Below are 20,331 nucleotides of genomic sequence, written 5' to 3'. Positions count from 1 at the left end.
AAAACACTGTTCCACCTTATGATGTCATGTGGTAATGCAGGAAGTGCACCATTGTGCTTTTAACCTCCATATGCCTTCATTAGAATCATGTGGATACTTTCAGCTCTAGAATTTCCAATTTCTACTCAACAAAAGGTAGAAGGTAGCTGTTTGTTTGAAAACTTTTGCTATATCGCAAGGTGGAACAGAACAGAGCATTTAGAGTTTTAATTAATCAAACATGTGTGAATGAAACAAAACACAACTCCAGGTATGTTTTTGAGGAGTTAACAACATTCCAACAGGATTAAAACCTCAATTTTGTTTAATATAGGACCAAAACATAAATTGCCATGCTTTCCAGAAAAATCTAATTTTTTCCCAAATTGTTCTGCTCTACCTACCAGATGTTATTGCATGGCACTTGAAATATCTTACTATCACCTGCAAACTCCTGGCTCTGATGAGCTGTAAATGTGAATGAGACTGCATTGTTGTGTCTGACCTGTGGAGGTGTGTGTTCCCAGGACTACCGCGGTGTGATTGCGAATCTCCCAGAGGACGACAGGCCGGCATTTTTTGGTCTGCCAGCCAACATCGAGAGGTCCTCCCAGCGGATCGTCAGCTCTCAGGTGCATTCACACACGCACTCCTGCTCTGCTGCACACAGATAAAAACATAAAAACACAGGATAGTCCTTATGTTCACCTCATTCAGGCTTACAAAGAGAAAGATGGCACATGGTGGATCTCAGTTAAAGGGACATTATGTAGCCTGTGCTAATACAGATTTTAAAAAAAAGGAACTACAATCACAAATTAAGTTTTTCTTATTCTCAGTATATGGACAAGCCGTACTTAATATGAAAGGTTCATGATTGGCTGAAGATAGTGATGATTCAGATCAAAGAGCATTATTTTAGGTTTAACTGGATTTCAGCTTTGAAATTGGAAACCCATTTGAGATACTCATCATACATACAATTCCTTTAAGGCGTTATCTTTATCATGCAATGCTCTACTCAAATTTTGCCTAGACTTTTCAAGATCTGTTCACAGCTTTGTTTGTGATTGTTTTAAATGTAGTCATATATTAAAAGGAGCTGTGCTCACTTTTTTCTTATAAGAGAGTAAAGTGTGTTTTAGCCCAGAATAGCATGTTGTGAGAGCTGCTCTTATGATATACCTATAATAAAGTTATGTTAGAGACACTGGAGCACTGTTGGCAGGCAAAGTAGTTGTTAGGATGACCCTTAAAGGTCCTGTATTACACTAAATGGACTCTTATGAGCTTTAAGCCATGTTATGCTGTTGTTATCTCATCAAAACATACTTGGAGTTGTGTTTTGTTTCATTCACACGTTTGAGTACTTCATTATTAGTTTGTCTACATTTCCAAAGCTTAAACTGCTCTGTTCCGTCTTGTGATGTCATGAAGTGTTAGTTTTCAAGTTAACAGCTACCTTTTACCTTTCTTTCAGTAGGGATTGGTAATGCCAGGGCCGAAATCAGCCAAATAATTCTAGTCAAGATGTATGGAGTTCAAAAACACAGTAGAACACTTCCTGTATTACCGCATGACACCATAAGGTGGAACAGAGTGTTTTCTGTTTGAGAGAAGAACTCAGCCTAAATATGCAGGGTTTGTGTGTTAAACATGAGTGAATGAAGGAAAACAAAACTGCAGGTATGTTCCTGATGAGGAAACATAGATCAGAAAATAGTATAGGCCCTTTAAACTCCTCTTTGGTCCCTGAAAGTTGTTAAAAAAAATAATAATAAAACAAAAAGATGCTTAAGACTTGTCCCTGTGAAGAAAAAGGATGTAAGGAATGTGCCAAAAATGTCAGCTTTGACCAAGACAGTTTAAACATGACTAGCTCACAGCTCAGTTGGAAAAAAATCCGCTTTAATGCACTAACTCATCAACAAACAATGGCAGAATTTAGTAATCACATAAAGATGACATTCCCAGTGGGTACATTCTCCATGCATTATACAGGTGTTTTGAGGATTATGTATCATGGACAATATTGCATCATGTTTTTCTGTCTGTCAGTAAAGATTCTGATGCAACTCAAAGTAACACATTGACATCTTATAGAATGGAGCTTTGGGCTTTTGTGGCTTTGAGGACTTCAAGGAGCAAAACAGAATTCTTTATTTTTTTTATACTTGACTTGTAAACTCAAATCAACACAAGGTTTTCTTAGCTGGAAAATAAGAAAATATAAACAATTCAGTCCAATTAATGTCAAGTATTTACTGTCACCAGGCAGTAAGTTTTTTCTGCTGTCCGCTTAAACACACATACGTCAATATGCGCAGTTACAACCGAATACAAATAGTTTAAGCATATGAAGTAGCATGCAAGTAGTTGGAGGAAAATACAAATAAGTAAATAAATAAATTAAGATGTCCATGCTGTTGTGTACCTGGGCAGCTCAGTAGCTAAATATGAATGTGATTGGTGATGGTCAGAGAGGCAGCTATGCTATCAAAGTCCACGTTAAATTCAGGGAAGAGTGTTATATCCTTATTCTTGCCTCCCTACCTTAAATCCATTACTAATGCGGCTGCTTTTAATGCATTCATTCATAGCTTGAGTGTGGTCTGCGATCACAGAAACCACCCACCATGTGAACTCCCTAAAGGCCTGTGGTGTGTGTGTGGTGTGCTCTGCTTCTGCTGTCTACCTATCTCCGCTTTTAGCATCATTTGTCACTGTCACATTCAGGCTTTCTTTCTCACTGTGTGTCATTGTCCCTCTAATGTATTCCCCTGTCTCTCCCTCAAGACCCCTGTCAGTTACACACACCTTTAACTGAGCTCAGCAGACAGACGCTGGCTTTGCTAGATGAGATTGGGGTCTTTTTAAAACAATCAATAAAATCTATGTGGATGACCTGACAGAAGCTCTGGGTAATGTTTGCTCTGTCATTGAATTTTATAGTACAAATAGAAATGTATGAAGATTGTAGACCGCCAGCTCTGTTATAAATTATTTTGAGAATATTCCTAAAAGGTGAATCCTCCAGTTGGTTACTTCTAACCATTAACCTATCTTAAGATGTGGAGAATGGTCCATGGGTGTTGCATTGGTGATGTTTTGCCAATGATCAGACATGTCAGGAAAAAAAAAAGAAAAATATGACTTACTTTTTGAGTTCCATGTGTCATGCATGACAAGACCAGAGGTTTGACATGAGCCCAAATCTCCTCCCACTGGGGCTGTCATCATTCTGACAGTCTGAGACAGTTTGAGGTCTTCATAAACCGAGTGGAATTGAAAATATATCAAGTTTGTTTACTAACGTGTTGGCAAAGGTTTTTTTTTTTGTTCAGAAACCATTGGCAATTTTTTTTTTAAAGTCTTATGACAAAATAATATGACTTACTCTATCATTTTTTTTATGTCTCCTCTTCATACCAAATGCATTCACTGACTGGTGGTCGTCATATTTTAATATAGCACAAATCTTAATTTAAATTCCGTCATGTAACTTTGAGCCCCAATCTAAGTGAACTCCTCATCCTGGGCTGCCCTCATTTTCACTGCTGTCAGGTGAAGTTTAAGATTAGCCATCTGTTTTTTTATCCTTTCCTCCCATGTGCCCCACATCCTCTCTTACTCACTTTTACTCTTTCCCTCTCTACCACTCTCTCGATCTCTCTATCCCTCTCTCTTCTCTCTGTCTTTCTCTCTCTCTCCCTCTTTCTGCTGCATACTCCTCCACTTCTCCTCCTGAGCAGAGAAGATAAAGCAGGTGTTAGTAAAGAGTTCTCTTGGACCAAATGAAAGCCATTTATCAGACACTCTGCCTTCCTCTCAACACACACATACGAAGACAGCACACAACCTGACCAGTACACAGGCCATGAGATAAAAGCGCTATCCAGGAGCCCGCGCCTCAAGCTAAGCGTGCTTGATTAGGTGTGTAAGGAGCTGTTAGCAGACACATTTAGGCTTTTCTCATTTGCTATATTAGCAAAATAAAGGTATGTAGCCAAGAGAGATTTGTGATTTATAGTTTCACAAAGATTAGCTATTTTCCCATTGCAATTAATTATTATTTTTATTTTTTTTCAAAACACTGGTCTTATTTGACCTACTAATTCAAAGGGAAAATGTCACTTCAGTTGAGCTATACAATCCTTCTATCTAACTCAAGTGTAAAATTCTGTATCTGTAAGTCTGTATTTATTAAAACAATTGAAACAAATCAAATGTTTCACAGGGTTGATTGGCTCTGTGCACAACGGCAGCTGGCCACTTCCAGTCAGAGGGAGAGTCTGTGCTACCATTTCCGTAGTATCTAATGTCTATGAGGTTTTTGCTTGTCTCATCTATTAATATTTATTGATTGTAGCTCAAAAATAGCTTGAAAATTTGATAAACATTACATTTCATTGGAAATGGTGTCCCTCTTATTGGAACTAGTCAATCATTCCCTTTGTATGAAATTCTTTCGTGCAGTATTTCAGCACACTGGAGGCCCATTAATATTTTGTTTTTACATGTTTTTTGTCATAGGTTATTTCTCAGCTGCGTGTGCTCAGCCGCTCTGTAGCTATGGGGTCAAAGTTCGACAGGGAGCTTTGGTCCAATGGGCTTTCACCAATCCTCAACTTGTGGAAGAAACTCAATCAGGTCAGTTTTGTCTCTCCATTGTTAAGTAAGTAGATATTTTATTGTCCATTTGATTTAATTAATTTGATTTAATTTAAAGCTTGAAATTAGCTGTCTAATTGAGCATTGTAGGAGATAGTCCCTGGTTTGCGTGGTTGTACAGCAGTGCACTGTGTTGCCTGGAGACAAGCATCTTTTCAAATCATCTCCACTTTTAATAATTTAGACAATGTACTGTATTTCTGTTTTCACGCCCTGTTGGCATTCAGTCTTTTATGTGACATATGTATGCAGCTCTCCCCTGTTGTCATTTTTAGCCTGCCATTTATTTTGCAATTATTGTCAAGGAATGTGTGCCACTACTTTTTGACCAATAACCTTTCAGAGTCTAGCATTTCAATCTTGTTTTGTCTGTAGGTTGATTTGGTCTGGTCTGGAAGTAGATGGGTCCAGCCCTTGCAGACAATTTCGTTTTCTTGTATTTATTAGCTTAGCTGCAGATCAGTTGAGAATTATTCTACACGCTGTTTTCTTGTTGACTCATTCATCTCAATTTGTCTCCTATGCTCTGGCTGTTGTTTTTCTTGGAAATGTTTCATAAACGAAAAGGCTGGCTGGTAGTACAGATTGCAATGCTTCACACCAGATAAAATAGTAAAATAGTAAGAATTTTAAATACTTTGATAGTATAGTTTTGAGTCTAAAGTTTAAGCAATTCTATTAAAATTTATTATAGAATAAATGATGACTTGAGTGAATAATTACATACCTGGTTTATGTTTGTCAAATTTAATGTACACCTCTTATTAAGTGTTTTGTTGTTTATTTTAATGTTAAGAGCTGCTATATATGCCTCCCAGGGTTCTGCTCTGCTCCACCAGAAGCTTGCCCCACCAGTAGAGGGTCAGGGCTCTCCAGTCAAGTCATTCATCGCCTTAGAGGAGTTCAATGCTATCGACTTGGTTCAGGTTTGTCAGATAACACTTTTATGTGGCAGCTGCACCCAAACAGTTTATTCTATCAGGACACGCTGCACGAACATTTAAATGCATTAACTCATGTGCCAATAATGATGAACAGCTAAAAGCCGACTCAGTGGCATGGAACGTTATTCTCATAATGTGAATGTTTAAGGCACAGATGTTCCAATGAAATAAATGAGATGGAAAAGCCATACGATGTTTTAATAGTAGTAGTGATAACATACCATCATTAATGGGCTGGTTGTGGTTCAAATCACTTTCATGTAAAGGTAAAACAGAAGAAATTTGGGCAATAGCCATAAACTGTATAAAGAAGTGGACTAAGCGAGTGTGACATCACCCATAGTGTTCGGCTCCACTCAAATGAAGCTTGCAATGTTAACGGTTACAGGAGCGAATTTGGAGCCAGACTCCATATTAGGAATAGGACTTTTTTGACAGACAAAATAGCTGAAAAAAAAACCTCCAAGATGTAGAGAGCATTAATACGAACATTTTAAGACCAAAATGATAAATCTGACAGCAGCAGATTACAGAGAGAGGGGCAACAATATTCCAATGTAAGTCAGTGGGAACCAGGATCAGAAGGAACCGGAAGAGCCTGCATGCAAACTTCCTATTTGGAACATGGTGGCTAATACGTTAGATATGTCCATTTATGTCTATGACAGTAGCTCAATGATTAAAGCGTTTGGTTGCTTACCCAAGGTTGACTGTTCAGTCATAGCTCCAAAAAGTCCAAACTGCTGTTGTGTAATTTGGCAAGACACTTCACCCCTGTATGTGTGATTAAGTGATTGGTTGTGGTTCAGAGTGGCAGCTTTGCCTCGATCAGCCTACCTGCTAGTGATTACAGAAGTAGTTTGCTCCCTCTAGTTGTGGGGAGTCAATGAGTAATGACTTCAGTGTATCCCTTTGAGAGACTTTTCAAATGTAATATGTTTTATATTGACATTCATAAAAGAAACAACGATTTGAATGCATTGGTTCTTCCCGTGTTTGCAGACTATCCATCAGTCGCTGGCTGCATTGAGTAAAGTCATCCGGGGGACACAGCTGCTGACTCCAGCGGTGGAAAAACTGGCCACAGCTCTGCTCAATCAGGAGGTAACTGACAATTACTAGTGAAATTCTATATTACTTAAATGGCATGTAGTTAATGGCCTCCTATAGTGGGGGCTGGGGAAGTGGTTAAAATCTCTAAATGATTGTGGGTTGATAAATAATTATAGTGATTGTGAGAAAGATTAGACGATCTGAAAAACAGTGACTTGTTTGTGTTGTAACTTCTGGGCATGTTGACAACTCATAAACCCACACATTTTTCCAGTCATTACCTCCCACTAATGTGTATTCATAATCATACGCTCAATAATAACAATGGTTTATGGTGCACATTTTGTCATTTGTCATTAAAATTTGTAATTCAGATAAAGGACAAGAAAACTAGGATGTGTTAAAAAATTCAGTTATTCTTATGACAAATGACTGTTACATGACTGAAGATTTGTTTGTTTTTCAGTGTCCTCTAAAATGGCAGCAAGACTGGGAAGGGCCAGAGGAGCCAATGCAGTACCTCAGAGCAGTTGTAGCACGTGCTCTAGCCATAAAGGTAACATAATAGATACAAGGATAAAATCAAGTGAATTCAGCTTGTATTCTTTATCAGCTTTGTCATGGTTTGCATATATTAGAAAGAACTTATTATTAGAAAGATTACATTGAAGTTCAGTACTTTATTTAATATTGTTTGGTCACTGCAGCCTTTGTGATCTGTGTCTAATACTCCAAAATGCCACTGTCATCAGAAAACCAATTTACATTTGATTAACATTTAGCTAAAATGTACGAAAGCTTACATTGCAAAATCTACTGTGAATCTCAAATAATGTTTTCTTATCAAATTCAATATTAAAGGTGCTATACTGTACCTGATTTCCTTTCTTAAAATGTGAAAAACAGAAATGTTCTATTTAAATGGTTTAAAAGTTATTCACATTTACCTTATGCATTCCAAGCATCCTAATTATTCTTTGCAATGAGTTTATAAATGCTTTTCACAACTTTCAGAGGCCAGAGTAGAGTTTGTTGGCAAATTTGTTGTTAGCAATACAACAAATTTCTACCAGATAGTGGGATAATTTTGGCCCTGCTTAAAACAAAGATTGGGACTAGAAATCTTCTCCAGCTCCTCTTTGCTCTGTCTGAAGTAGAGATGGGCAATATGCCAAAAAATGTTCAAAGAACCAGATCATGGTTTCGATTTTTGTCACGATTCACATTTTCTGTTTCTTTTATAAAGTTTTCAAAAGGTAACTAAAGGTATCTGCTGTTTCTGAAAGTTTAGTCTTCACTGTGATTATATCTACCTGTCACTCACTCAGAGCCTGGTGGAGGCTGACTAATAGCGGGAGTGGGTGGTGGAAAGTGTCTCTTTTCAACCATAGAGCAGCATTAAACAAAAGCAACAATCACGATTTGAACCAAAATAGCATATCGTATCATGATTCAATTTTCATCGCCTTATTGTCCAGCCTGTGAGCACCTACTACCGAAAGAGAGAGATTGAGAGAGAGAGACTGATCCCGAGGGAAATTGAAGTTTTGCTGCAGAAAATTGTTGCAGTTGCTTATTCGGCTCTGGTGTTTGGGTTGGTGACAAAATGGTCCATTCCTTCAAAGTGTTTCTTTTGGAAGATCTGCTACATATGGTGTAAAAAGCCTGTAGCATCTCAAATGTTCATAGTTAGCTCCTTTCACAAAATTCAACTGTCCTTATTTGTGTCCTTTGAACTGCACATGCTGCACTTCTTAATTGGTTAAAAATCCCACGATATCATGTTAAAAACTGAACTAAAAAACAAAAACTTTCAAAAACTGCTCAGTGTGTGACACAGGTAGCCACAAAACCAGTTGACCACTCCGTTGCTATTTGGATTATATCAATATGCCACATGGCCAACTGGAAAGCACCCATGCAGACCATTTGAAATGACGTATTTGTATGCAAGTTTGATGCGTTTCATTATTGGTGTGGGCGAGCCTCCCTGTGCCTGTGTGCGCTGTGTGCCCGGCCTGGCTGCACGATCCATCTGTTTGTGTGTGAACCTGCCATCTCTCATTACTCTCCATCTACCTGCACGGGCCTCATCTGTCTCCACGCTTGTCTATTCAGATGTGCCGCTGTCCTTACCTGTCTTTTTGAGCCATCAGAAGTGAGTGATGCGTGTGTTAGCCAAGTGTCAGTGTTCTTCAGGATAATCTGTCCAATAGGTTGCATTCTACGATTTGATGAGGTTATAATTTAAGATGGAGGGCAAGGGATTGTATAACTCTATGGTAGATTCATTGTTTTTGAAAGAAATATCCAAACTTATGATCCACACACATTGAACTTTATTATTATTTATTTGAGATTAGCTCCACAAAGTTGCCATATTAATCTTACGGTTTAAAGTCATTGCAACTGACAACCATCACATCTTTAGAGGCGAATTATGGTGTCACTTTCTTAGGCTATTGTGGAGAAAAAAAATCACTTAGGTTTATTTATACTGACAGAGAAGACATTGAACTATGTGACGATGTGTTCATGGGGATAGGATAGAATTATTTATTTATTCATTGGATCCCCACAAGTCTTTACAAAATTAAAATTAAAACTATAATAATAAATTTTAGTTAAGCTATTAAACATAAGCAATATCATAATAGCACAACTGAACAGTTAAACAAATAACACATTCCACCGTAGAAATCTAGCCATCCTCCAGCTCAATTTTAAACTATACTGTCACTGTTGTGATGCCATGCAAATATAAGCTATCCATGGGTTTCAGAAAGATGAGAAATTAGTACCATTGCCATAGTGATTAACAATTTAAAACAAAACGGTTAAAGGTGCATTGTGTAACTTTTCTGGTGGAGGGTTTGCCATCTGCTTGTTTCTATGGAAATGTCAGTGCTCTGTCTGGAATGTTCCCCGGTATGACATTAAACCTTACATTTATTAAATTACAGGTGGTTTTGTAGCTCTAAAAGTCCTGGAAAAACAGGCATTCTCACTGTGAGTTGTGTTGCCTGTCCACAGCTAAGTTGTAGCTTGGTCTGGTTTGGTCTCCAAGCAAAAAAAGGTTTATTAATACAATACTGTGAAATATTTGAGACAAAGCAATGCCATCTACATGGACAGAAACTTTTCATGGACACTCCACCACAAAAGTTACACAATGCACCTTTAAACCTTATTAATGGGGAAGAATCCTCAAAATGTTGCATATAACAGGAACAGGAAGCTGAGATCCATGAAATAGTATGGACCAAAGCTGCTGCTGCTTCTGTGTGGAGACCTTCAACAATGAGAAGTTAACAGCCAAATGACCTTGAAAACCCACTGTGATAGAGTACACACACAAACACCTGCGCTCACTGGATCCTTGTCTTGTTATCGGCCAAAGTCCACTCTCCTATGTCCACGCATTCTCCTCTCTGGCCTACCTCTCATCTAAATGTATCTCTACAGCCAGAGCTAACGGATGCTGGGATTGTAATGACTCCATTTATAATCAAGATGGAATCAAATGTTTGCCTGTTTTTTTTTGTCATCAGCGACTTTATCCGGCTGACCTCCAAATCCGATGGTTTCTATGGTAATTTAGAGAAAAAGTGCCTATGTGTTTAAAAAAGGACTGAATAAATAAATCAACACTTCAGTCTGAGGTGTGCTCGCGCAATATAATCTGTCTCCGCTCCAGACAAGCTCATATCTTGATAAGCTCTGCAGTGTGGGTAAAGGCACAGTGAACCAGCTGACTTGGAAGTATATTTGAATAGAGCAAAAAAATCAAATCAAATCATTGTAGCTGATTCAAGCACTTTTTATTGGACTTGGTAGATTGGTAATTTGTTAACGTAACATGTTATACCTTAATGTGTCATTTGTGACAGGTATTTATAACCTTCTGACTAAATCTGTGTACACAAATGTACACGGAGGGGACAGAAATCAGGCCGTCATGACTTAAATCAGCAACATGATTTAAATTCACAAATGAGTTAAAATAGGTTAATGTTAGGGGTTAAGCTATGGTTAGGCAAGAGGTGACAATGGTAAAAGTTTGGGTCAGTCTCCAGGTACTGAATTTAAGACAATGTAATGTCCCCAGCAGACCTGTAAACCCAGCTTGTGTCTTCCTTCCTTTTAACGTATTTAAAATTTTAAAATTTAATGCTTTTCAGTAACAAACTAGAAGTTAGAAGTATTTTTTTAGTTCGGAGGAAAGTATTGTAGTATTCTCACAGAGATTTTGTCACTCACAATGCAAATTTATCTTATTGTTATGTTGATTGAACATCATAAAAAAATACTATTAATAATAATACATTTTATTTATATAGTGCTTTTCTTAATACTCAAAGATATTTTACTGGATGACTGTGGCTCAGTCAGTAAATATGTATGCACAAGGTTGTGAGGTCATGTGTGGTGAGATATTAGGGATATTAGGGATGTAACAATAACTGAAATATTGTGATATTGTATCGTCAAAAGTCTCACAATAATGTTGTGGGGCATCACAATATATCGAATTATAAGTTCTTTAGCTTAAATGCATTTTTTTTTATAGTAGCAATAACTAATAAACATCGGGAATTACATATCCCATGATTTATTTCAGCGCAGACTACATGTAATAATATGTTTTTAGGGTTAAGGTTTGGGTGAATTCTTGAGAATTCTTGAGATTAGGGCAGTAATAATTCACACCAAAATCTTGTCAGGGTATTTTAAAAGCAAAAAAAGTGTCCTATCTACAATTATATCAGCCTCTTCAAAATATCACAATAAGTATTGTACCATGAGATGTGTATCATGATAATGTCGTCTCAAGAGATTTGGATATAGTTACATCTTTACTACAAATGTATTTAACATTTCTCTCAAATACAGAACAAATGAGCTTCTGTGTTGTGTTCACCAACCAACCAACAAAATCAAGGAAAAAAAAGAAAGACTCACGTTAGCAGAGGACAGGTGACCTCATTTTCTGACCAAACGCTTATGTTTTCAAATACATACACCATATGACCTTTACCCTCTGCTTTGTACACAACACAATCCCTGCAGTCCACAATGGCTGTTTACATGCTCGCTCCAAACCCATGAACAACACACGCAACCTTCAACTGCAATGGCCCATATTTCACTCCTGTTTGTTTTGTTTTTTATGTTAAAGGTACAATATGTAACTTTTCTGATTTAGGATCTGCCTCCTGCTTGTCTCCATGGATATGTTATTTTGCCTGGAGTGTTCCACTGAGTGGCATTAATTTAACTACACTTGTTTTAATACTCAAAAATACCTTGGAAAAAACATACATCTTACATCTGTTTGAATGTGGGGTTGCCTCTCCACAGATCTGACCTATAATTTGGCCTGAGAGCATCACCTGCCTACCTCGATGCATGAAAATAGATACTGTATGTTTGATGCAATATTGTAGAAGTCCAGGTCAAGCAATAATCTCCATGCAGACAAGAAACTGGCACACTATACCAGAAAAGTCTCCAAGTTTATCTTTAATATTGGAATCTCTATATTAGACAAAGATTATTATATTATTATGTTATATTTTCAGTTTTTAATATCCCACTAGCTTGCAAATTATATTATTATACATTATGATACATTTTGGTTGTTAAATAATGCACATAATTAAAGCAAAAACTGTTAGGTCCTTTATGAACAAAACTATATAAGACATCTACACCGTGGGGAATGAAGTGACATAGAGGAGGTATTCCATTAACAATTCCTTTCCCACCTAACAATGCCAATGTATTTTCATTATCGTGCATTGATCCACTAAATAGTTTGTGTGATTCATGTGCGGGGCTGATTTTCTGCTTGAGTAATGTGTTATTTCAAAGTGCTCCTCATTTGTTATATTTTGGATGATGAATGTGCGGTGTGTTTGTGTTCAGGGCTGGGTGGAGCGCGCCAGCAGACAGGCCCTCCTATCTGACACGCTGGATCTGTCGGAGCTGTTTCATCCTGACACTTTCCTCAACGCTCTCAGACAAGAAACCGCCAGGTAAAAGTTTTAAGAATAATTGAACTGAGCTACTTCTGCTGAAAAAACGCAGGCTTAAAAGTATGTGCATTGCTTTGTTTCCAGGTCTATGGGTTGTTCTATGGATAGTCTGGTTTTCGCAACATCGTGGAAGACTCACATTGTGCAGGCTAAACTACAAGTCAAGGTGAGATCATAGAACTCAATAGCAGCCTGTACATGCACAGACTGCACAAGTGAGTGTGCTAACTAGGGATGGGCATTCGATGAAATTTTCTTAATCGATCGTCGGAAGAATTAACGATCGATTATCGATTAATCATTAACGTTTTTATATTAAAATGATCATCATTATTATTACTATCTGCACTACTAATCTGCATAAATAAATTCAACTTTACGACATATAAACCGTAACCACTCTAGAGCCACATCAATCCGTTTGACATTATTAATTATTAATGTGTTTAATTCAGTTTTGCGCAACTCTCACAGAAACGAAACTTAAAACCGCATCGCTAATTTGCATAAACTAAGCGAAGATAAAACTACAGCTCTTGTGTCGCTGATGCGGTCAACTTCTGTCAGATTAAAAGACATGACTCAGGTGAATACAGGTCAGTGTGACCAGATTTGCGTTTGTCAAAACCAGGACACCGTACGGGGGGAGGGAGGTGGGGACTCGTCATCGACATTGCGCGACTCTCACCTGGTAAGACTTTTTCCCACTGGACACCGAAACATATGTGCTGCTTTGTACACTGTGCACATGGCCTCACACTTGTCCCGAACGCAACGGAAAGCGTGGACTTTCTTGTAGAAGTCATCGTTAAATACGCATTTGTGCTTCGGTACGTTGCAGACTGACCGACTGTTTGCTCGCTCCTTCTGATGCAGAGAGACACATGTACAGACCCCTGTTTGGTCACGCTACGCACAGCAACCTACATTCGGTTTGTCGATTAAAATTAACGTAATCGACGAAATTCTTAATGATCAATTATCGATTAATCATGCCCATCCCTACTGCTGACTGCTGTATTATAGGTGTTACCAGAAAAATCCCACTGAAATTACTAATGCCTTTTTCAAGGGATTTCTGGCAGCACAAAGACAGCAGCATAAATCCAATAGTACATGAGCAACATTTAGACTATTACAAGAATTTGTAAAAACAGTTACAAACCATAGATCTCATTTCCAAACCTTTTAACATTGATTTAAACTATGAATTTCTTGCAAGATTTAACTTGAAAGTGACTAGCACTAAAAATGTTTAAGATTTTTAGCTAAGAGCTTAAATGCAAACAAACTGGATTTATTCGACTACTTTTAAAATGCTGGCTGCAAAGAAAAAGATAAAACGTAAATAAATAAATAAAGTAAAATGAATACATTTATTAAACTAATATAAATAAATTACTAAATACAAAGGTTGCAAATAAAACCATAAATTTGCATCATGAGTCATTCTAAGCATTTATCATTCAAGAGACCAAAACACTATTAAATAAATGTAGAACGGTAAATCATATTAAAGGAGACTTATTATGCAAAATCAACTTTTCAGAGCTTTTAACTATGTTGTAGTTGTTAACTCTCCTCATTTACCCTCTAAAAGTTGTATTTGGAGTGATTTGTGCATGTTTGAGCAATTTTAATCAGTTATTTTCAAAACACCATATTGCCGATCTAGGAAGCCACAGAAGAACGTTTAGATCTTATTTAGACAGTGCCTGTCCGATCTGGGATAGGTGGCTGCACAGATGCCTGTGCGTCTGTCTGGAGAGGTCTGTTAAACTGGACGGTTTTCTGTGGTGTGTGCTGTATGAGCCATGAACACATGGCTCCCAACAGATCTGTAACACCAACTCTGTGTTTACGGCAACGTCAGCTCCTACTGGGCACTACCTTTTGTCTAATGCAAAAGTTTGCAGACTTGTTTCTTTTATTAATTTGTTTAAATGAATATTGTGATTTAAAATGTGCAAACATAAAAATAAAACATAATGATCCACATGTGTTGTAGATTATAACTATATAGCAGACTCAAACACAGTATGTGATCTTTAAGACATACATATAATAGAACTTTAAACCGCCCACCCAGCAATGTGAGCAACACGCCCACAGATTTTAAAGCTTTGCAATCAGAGCTCAGACTATAGATAATTTCCTTATGTAAAAATACTGATTGTCTCAGCAATCGTGCATGCAGACACAGGACGGCGACACAACAGATGCCACACCACACTGAGCCTCCAAAGAGACTGGGATGAGGAGTGATTAGAAAATAATGGACAACATAAAGCAGAGGCAGAATACAAATGTGAACACTGTTTTCTGCATAAACAAGAGACGCCTGCTGCTGATGGCCATGTTCATTTGTCATTTGCTATGAATGGTGCAAGAAGTTGTTCAGTGTTTTGAATAAATAGAGACAAGATGGAGGCTCTTTGAAGAATATTTGTATTTGTGAATACAAACTTTTCTCTTCTTATTTACTGATATTTTTCTCACTGGGCTTGATCTAGTTCCAAATAACACATAGCTTTAACTTACCATTTTAAATTAGCTTTAACCACAATGTTTGGACCAAAATATAGACCCTCCTAGGTGTGAGGAGTTTAGAATGGTTATGCACACAGCCTGGTACTTATATGAAAATTTTATCCAGCGGCAGAATAACAAAAACAAAAAATAGCAAAATAAATTCATTTTGATGTTGTTTTTTTCTGTTTACAAATGCCAGAAGGGTCTATACCTTATTTGTAATGTTTACCATTCCTGCCTCACACCAAGCCAGTCCCATTGGGTTTGATTACTGACCTGGGTGGGTTTCCTGAGGTATTTTTGTTTCCCTCATCAACCTCTGCAGAGTGGGCTAAAACTGTACGTACTCCCATGAACCAAATAGATCCTTACATGGAGATGCATGAGGCAGAATACAAAAGTGTACCTTTTCACTTTTTTTCTACATTTAAACCAGAGTATGTTATGTCACAGAGTGTTTGAACTGGAAATGAGCAGCTTGATTTGACGGAGGAGGAAATAACGGTTTTACTTTAGTGTTTGTTTTGTCTAAGGCGGTGTCCCATAAATCTTTGTGATGCGATGTTGCAATCTACTTTTAGCATTTTTCATTTTTATCAATAATACACTTTATTTGTAAATATTCTTTATCTGCAAGCCTTTGGTCATCATATTTCAACCTTTATTCAGTTAAAAATGTGTTTAAATTTCAGTGTACAATTGAAATAATAATGTCCTCTTGTTATTTAAAAAAACAAGTCACTGAATCGTCAACTATAAAAAAAAATATCCATTATTTGCAGCTCTTGAAGTTTAGTCCTTCAAATCTTCTCAAGCACAACATTTGCCACATGGAGACAAAGGTGACACTTTGAGTAAAAACATAAAAGAAGATGGGAGAAAAGTACATACTGAGGCACTGGTTGTGTACAAATGAGCACTATAAACACACACAGATTACAGCAGTGTGTGATGCCAGGCCTGCCTTTATTGTGCGGTCTAGTGAGGAAATCCCTGAGTCATTGTGCTCTATTCCCCCATGTAAACAGTCCCTCTTATGTACTCTGTGGCTGACATGTTAGTTAATCCGCTGGCCTACTTTCCCCCATTATAGACCATAGCCTGTGTTAGTCTTTCGCTGAATGACTATTGACCTAACATGTATTGGTATTGTTAATGGCATCCTCACTAACACAGTTGTCTCTTCATTTTCCAGGTGGGGGGTCTGCAGTTAGAAGGCTGCAGTTTTGACGGAACTCATCTCAGTGAAAACCAGCACGACTCTCCCAGCGTGTCCGCCGTGCCTCCCTGTTACATGGCCTGGGTCCCACAGGTTTGTCTCGGTTCTGTTCATGAAGGTGTCAGACGTGCCAGAGCAGTGGTTGAAATGTTGTGTACAGTGTTGGTTCTTCCTGTTGTTTTGTATCTGTTGTGTTTTTCAAATGTTTTAGGGGTCTGTCTGTTTGTTTTTGGTTTTATAAGAACAGTAATGAACATCTGTAGTAGCAAAACAATTTAATTTCCATCTGTTGTCCCTAGGTGACACAGAGAACAAATACAATATACAAAAACAGTTGCACAAAAAATATCGCAGAACTGTGATGCTAATTGTCGGCTCTGTTCTGTCTGAGACTTTATTACACTTTACTCTGAACCTTGTATTAACAAAATCTGACCGTAAAGAACTCATTTATCTGGAACTACAGCAGGTGAGCTCATTTGTGCTGTTAAACAAGTCAAAATTACAGTCACTACAGCCTAAATCACAGTTGACTATTACACTGATAATATTGTGTTTCTAAAACGGCCTGTATAAAGATATTTTAGTTATTTAGTAATGAATGATAATTAGAAAAGCCTGACCTGAAGCTGATAACCATGAATACAAATTTGCATCTAGAAAAAAAAAAATAAAATCTACATTGCTAGAGATCCACTGTGTGACTTTTCTGATGCAGTGTCCACCTCCTGCTTGTCTCCATGGATACTGTATATTATTGCTTCGCCAAGAATGTTCCACACTATGCCCTTACTCATCTATATCCATAGCAGGTGGCCAAGTGACAGGTCAGAGCTGTAGGGACGTGAGCCCGCCCACATTAACACAAGTATTTCCAGGTATTTCTTTTGCAATAATAACATGTGCAATTGAATAATAAATACATACATAGCCAAGTTGAACGCCTTATTGTGGACACTTCTTGGCAAAACAATATAATCTCCATGGAGACAACCAGGTAGCACCTCCACCAGAAACGTTGCATAGTGCATTTTTAAAGGTCCTATATTACACAAAGTAACACAAACATTTTACTCTTGTGAGCTTTAAGTCACATTATAATGTTTCGTCATCAAAAACATGCCTGGTGTTGTGTTTTATTTCAGTTTATTAGTATGTCAAAATGGGGTAGTTTTCAAGTTAACAGCTACCTTTTACCTAGCCAGTGTCTCCGCTCACTTTCATTTCTCTCCAGCAACTAGGTCAGGTATCAAAATACAATAGACGGGTCGCAAAAACCTCGGAAGTGCAAGTTCGGGCACCAGCCAATCAGTGAAGAGCCATATATTCAGTGTTGTCAACAATTCCCGAGATTGAGGATTTAAAGCCGGAATAAAGAGAATGTTTGGTGAATTTCATCAACAGGAAAGACGTTAGTGCCCTTCTTCCTATGGGATTTGGGAAAAGCTTAATCTATCATTTAGCCCCGTTAGCAGCTCAATGCATGACTACCAAATAGCAGCGATTGGTTAAATTATAAAAAGTACCCGATTACCTTCGAGCGAGCGAATTCTAACACTGCGAGGTCCTTTAGTTCAGTAGAAATTGACAATTACAGTGCTGATTAGGTGAAGGTGTATGGAGTTTAAAAACCTAGTGGAGCACTTCCTGTATTACCACATGACATCATAAGGTGGAGCAGAGAAAAGAGAAATAATTCAGCCTAACCCCAGGTATGTTTTTGATGTGGAAACAACATTATCACAGATCAGAAAATAGCATAATATGGGCCCTTTAAGCAGAAATCACAACAAAATAAACTTGATGAAAATAAACTATGATTTGATTTTTTGTGTGATTCTAAACCCCATCTGTCTCTTTGTACCCACCTATCACACACTATTGATCTGTGGCTGTGTTTTGCTGGTCGCAGAAGTCTCCCGCTGACCTTGGCTCCTCGGAGGGCAGGATCTGGCTCCCTTTGTACACCACGTCGGAGCGGCTGAAGGTGGTCACGCACATCAGCTTGCCCTGTGGAGCTAACCCCAGCCAGTGGATCCAGACCGGAGCCGCCTTCTTTCTCAAGCAACAATGAGAGCCCGGGCAGGTCGGTGAAAGGGCAACTCGAGCACACAAGCGAGGAAGTGGCCCTCGCCTGTGGGAAAATAACCTTAGACACAATGGTGTACAATCGAGCGGCTAATATTGTAACCTGAGCAACAATTTCAATTATGTTTTTTTTTTTTTTGGGGGGGGGGACATTGGTTAATTTGCTCAAACAGTAAAACTACAAGATGCAACCCACACAAACATGAATATATATATACATCATAAATAAATCAATCTAGCTGCATTTAATGGAAGAATCACACTAAAAATATCACTGTGTTTATTATGCAGGCTGGACACCACACCCTCTGTCACATCTCAGGCCAAACTCTAAATGCGATGGTGCAATCTGCCATATCTGTTTTGATGCGGACAAACCACGCGTGCTCCTGATTGGCTGATCCACCTGTCAATCACGCCCATCTGAACTCTGGAGGATTCACCTGTGACTCACATGTTCGTGAAGTATTGACGATGCTGTGAGTCTGTGTCCTGGATCCCAAGTAAAGTGCATGAACTATTTGAACCAGCCTTCACTGTGTCCTTGAATGGGCACGAGGAATAAGTTTATGGAACATGGATTTTGTGATTGGAGAGAGGTTACTGACTCACTTCACTTGGACTAAGAGTTAATGCGTTTATTTGAATGGCTACGCTACTATTAGCACTTGGAATTTGTCATAATGTCTATAATTTGACAGTAATATAACTAGGATGTGTATTGTTAGCTAATATTATTTTCTGAATAATATACATGAAAGATTTTAGCATTTGCACAAAAGACAACAGATCCCTGCTTTTCAAATCTTGCAAAGCTTTTTTTGTTTCGTGTCCTCTGTGTGTTTTCATATTTATTCTTTTCAAAATAAAGGGCGTTATTATGTTATTATAATTGCTTTATTGTCGCCATTGTGACGGCTGTTGTGTCATCCGAGACCGTTTTTCAGAACACGAAGAGCGGTGCATGCGGCTTATGCGCACACACGAACGCATACACACACAGATGCACACTATCAGTCTTCCAAAGCAGTAAACAATACAGATCACAGTTGGGTTTGCACGCTTCACTTCACATCGACTCACTCTAGACTGGCACACGCACACACTCTTTAGAATCAGGCAGTTATTCCCTAAGCACTGTGGGATTGGTTAGAGTAGAGGTTGAGTGTAGTAGTGATGGATGGCCTCGGAGGTACAGCAGTGGCAACTGGCAAGGGATGTAGGGTCTGTATGTAATATGAAGCACTAAAGCAAGCAACATTCTGAATCATTTTTTTCTTCTGGTATTGCTAATTCTAGTTCAGTGTTACATTTATAACTTCTACCATTTCTTTTCTACTGATATTAGTGTACTGTAGAGGAGTCTCAAGATATGATATCGTAACAGTATGAACCTCACAGTATGATATTATTGCGATACTGTGGTGATACAATGTGGTGGGGAGGCTCATAATTAGGGATGTAACAATATCCAAATCTCTCAGTATGATATTTATTGCGATATTTTGTGGAGGCTACCAAAATTGTTAATATGCCACTTTTTCCTCTTAAAATGCCTTGACCAGACTTAATCCATAGAAGTAAGATTTAAAAGTGCTTAGAACTGTTATTTCTTCTTGTAGTCTACATTGAAATGGAGCAAAGGATCATGGTCTATGTAGTTCCCTCTGTCTTTTTTTAGCTACTGTTGCACCATAACTCTTAATTTAAGCAAAGAGACGATACAATACCACGATATTTTGGTTATAGTTACATCCCTAGTGTCTTGCTGTTGAAGTAATTACAGCTACTACTGCTGTACTGCTGT

At 38.0% G+C, this 20,331-nt stretch overlaps 1 protein-coding gene across 1 annotated transcript in view; it reads left to right on the top strand.

Annotated features, from left to right (window-relative positions):
- LOC110174246 (cytoplasmic dynein 2 heavy chain 1) overlaps positions 1 to 19,410 on the top strand; it is a 97,512-nt gene extending 78,102 nt beyond the window's left edge. Inside the window, exons 91-100 of the mRNA XM_055167044.1 lie at positions 507 to 611; positions 4,513 to 4,629; positions 5,469 to 5,576; positions 6,597 to 6,698; positions 7,114 to 7,203; positions 12,576 to 12,685; positions 12,770 to 12,851; positions 16,413 to 16,529; positions 18,349 to 18,522; positions 18,816 to 19,410. Of these exons, the coding sequence (XP_055023019.1) occupies positions 507 to 611; positions 4,513 to 4,629; positions 5,469 to 5,576; positions 6,597 to 6,698; positions 7,114 to 7,203; positions 12,576 to 12,685; positions 12,770 to 12,851; positions 16,413 to 16,529; positions 18,349 to 18,510 (993 nt within the window). The 3' untranslated portion in view covers positions 18,511 to 18,522; positions 18,816 to 19,410. The remainder of the gene's footprint in view (positions 1 to 506; positions 612 to 4,512; positions 4,630 to 5,468; positions 5,577 to 6,596; positions 6,699 to 7,113; positions 7,204 to 12,575; positions 12,686 to 12,769; positions 12,852 to 16,412; positions 16,530 to 18,348; positions 18,523 to 18,815) is intronic.
- Positions 19,411 to 20,331: the final 921 nt, after the last annotated feature.

Source organism: Boleophthalmus pectinirostris, unplaced genomic scaffold (assembly GCF_026225935.1).
Source record: "Boleophthalmus pectinirostris isolate CB_2022bp ecotype Guang Dong unplaced genomic scaffold, ASM2622593v1 HiC_scaffold_9, whole genome shotgun sequence".
In the NCBI taxonomy this organism is placed as follows: Eukaryota; Metazoa; Chordata; class Actinopteri; order Gobiiformes; family Gobiidae; genus Boleophthalmus; species Boleophthalmus pectinirostris.
The sequence above is the reverse complement of the archived record's forward strand: the minus strand, read 5'-3'. Positions and strand labels throughout refer to the sequence as shown.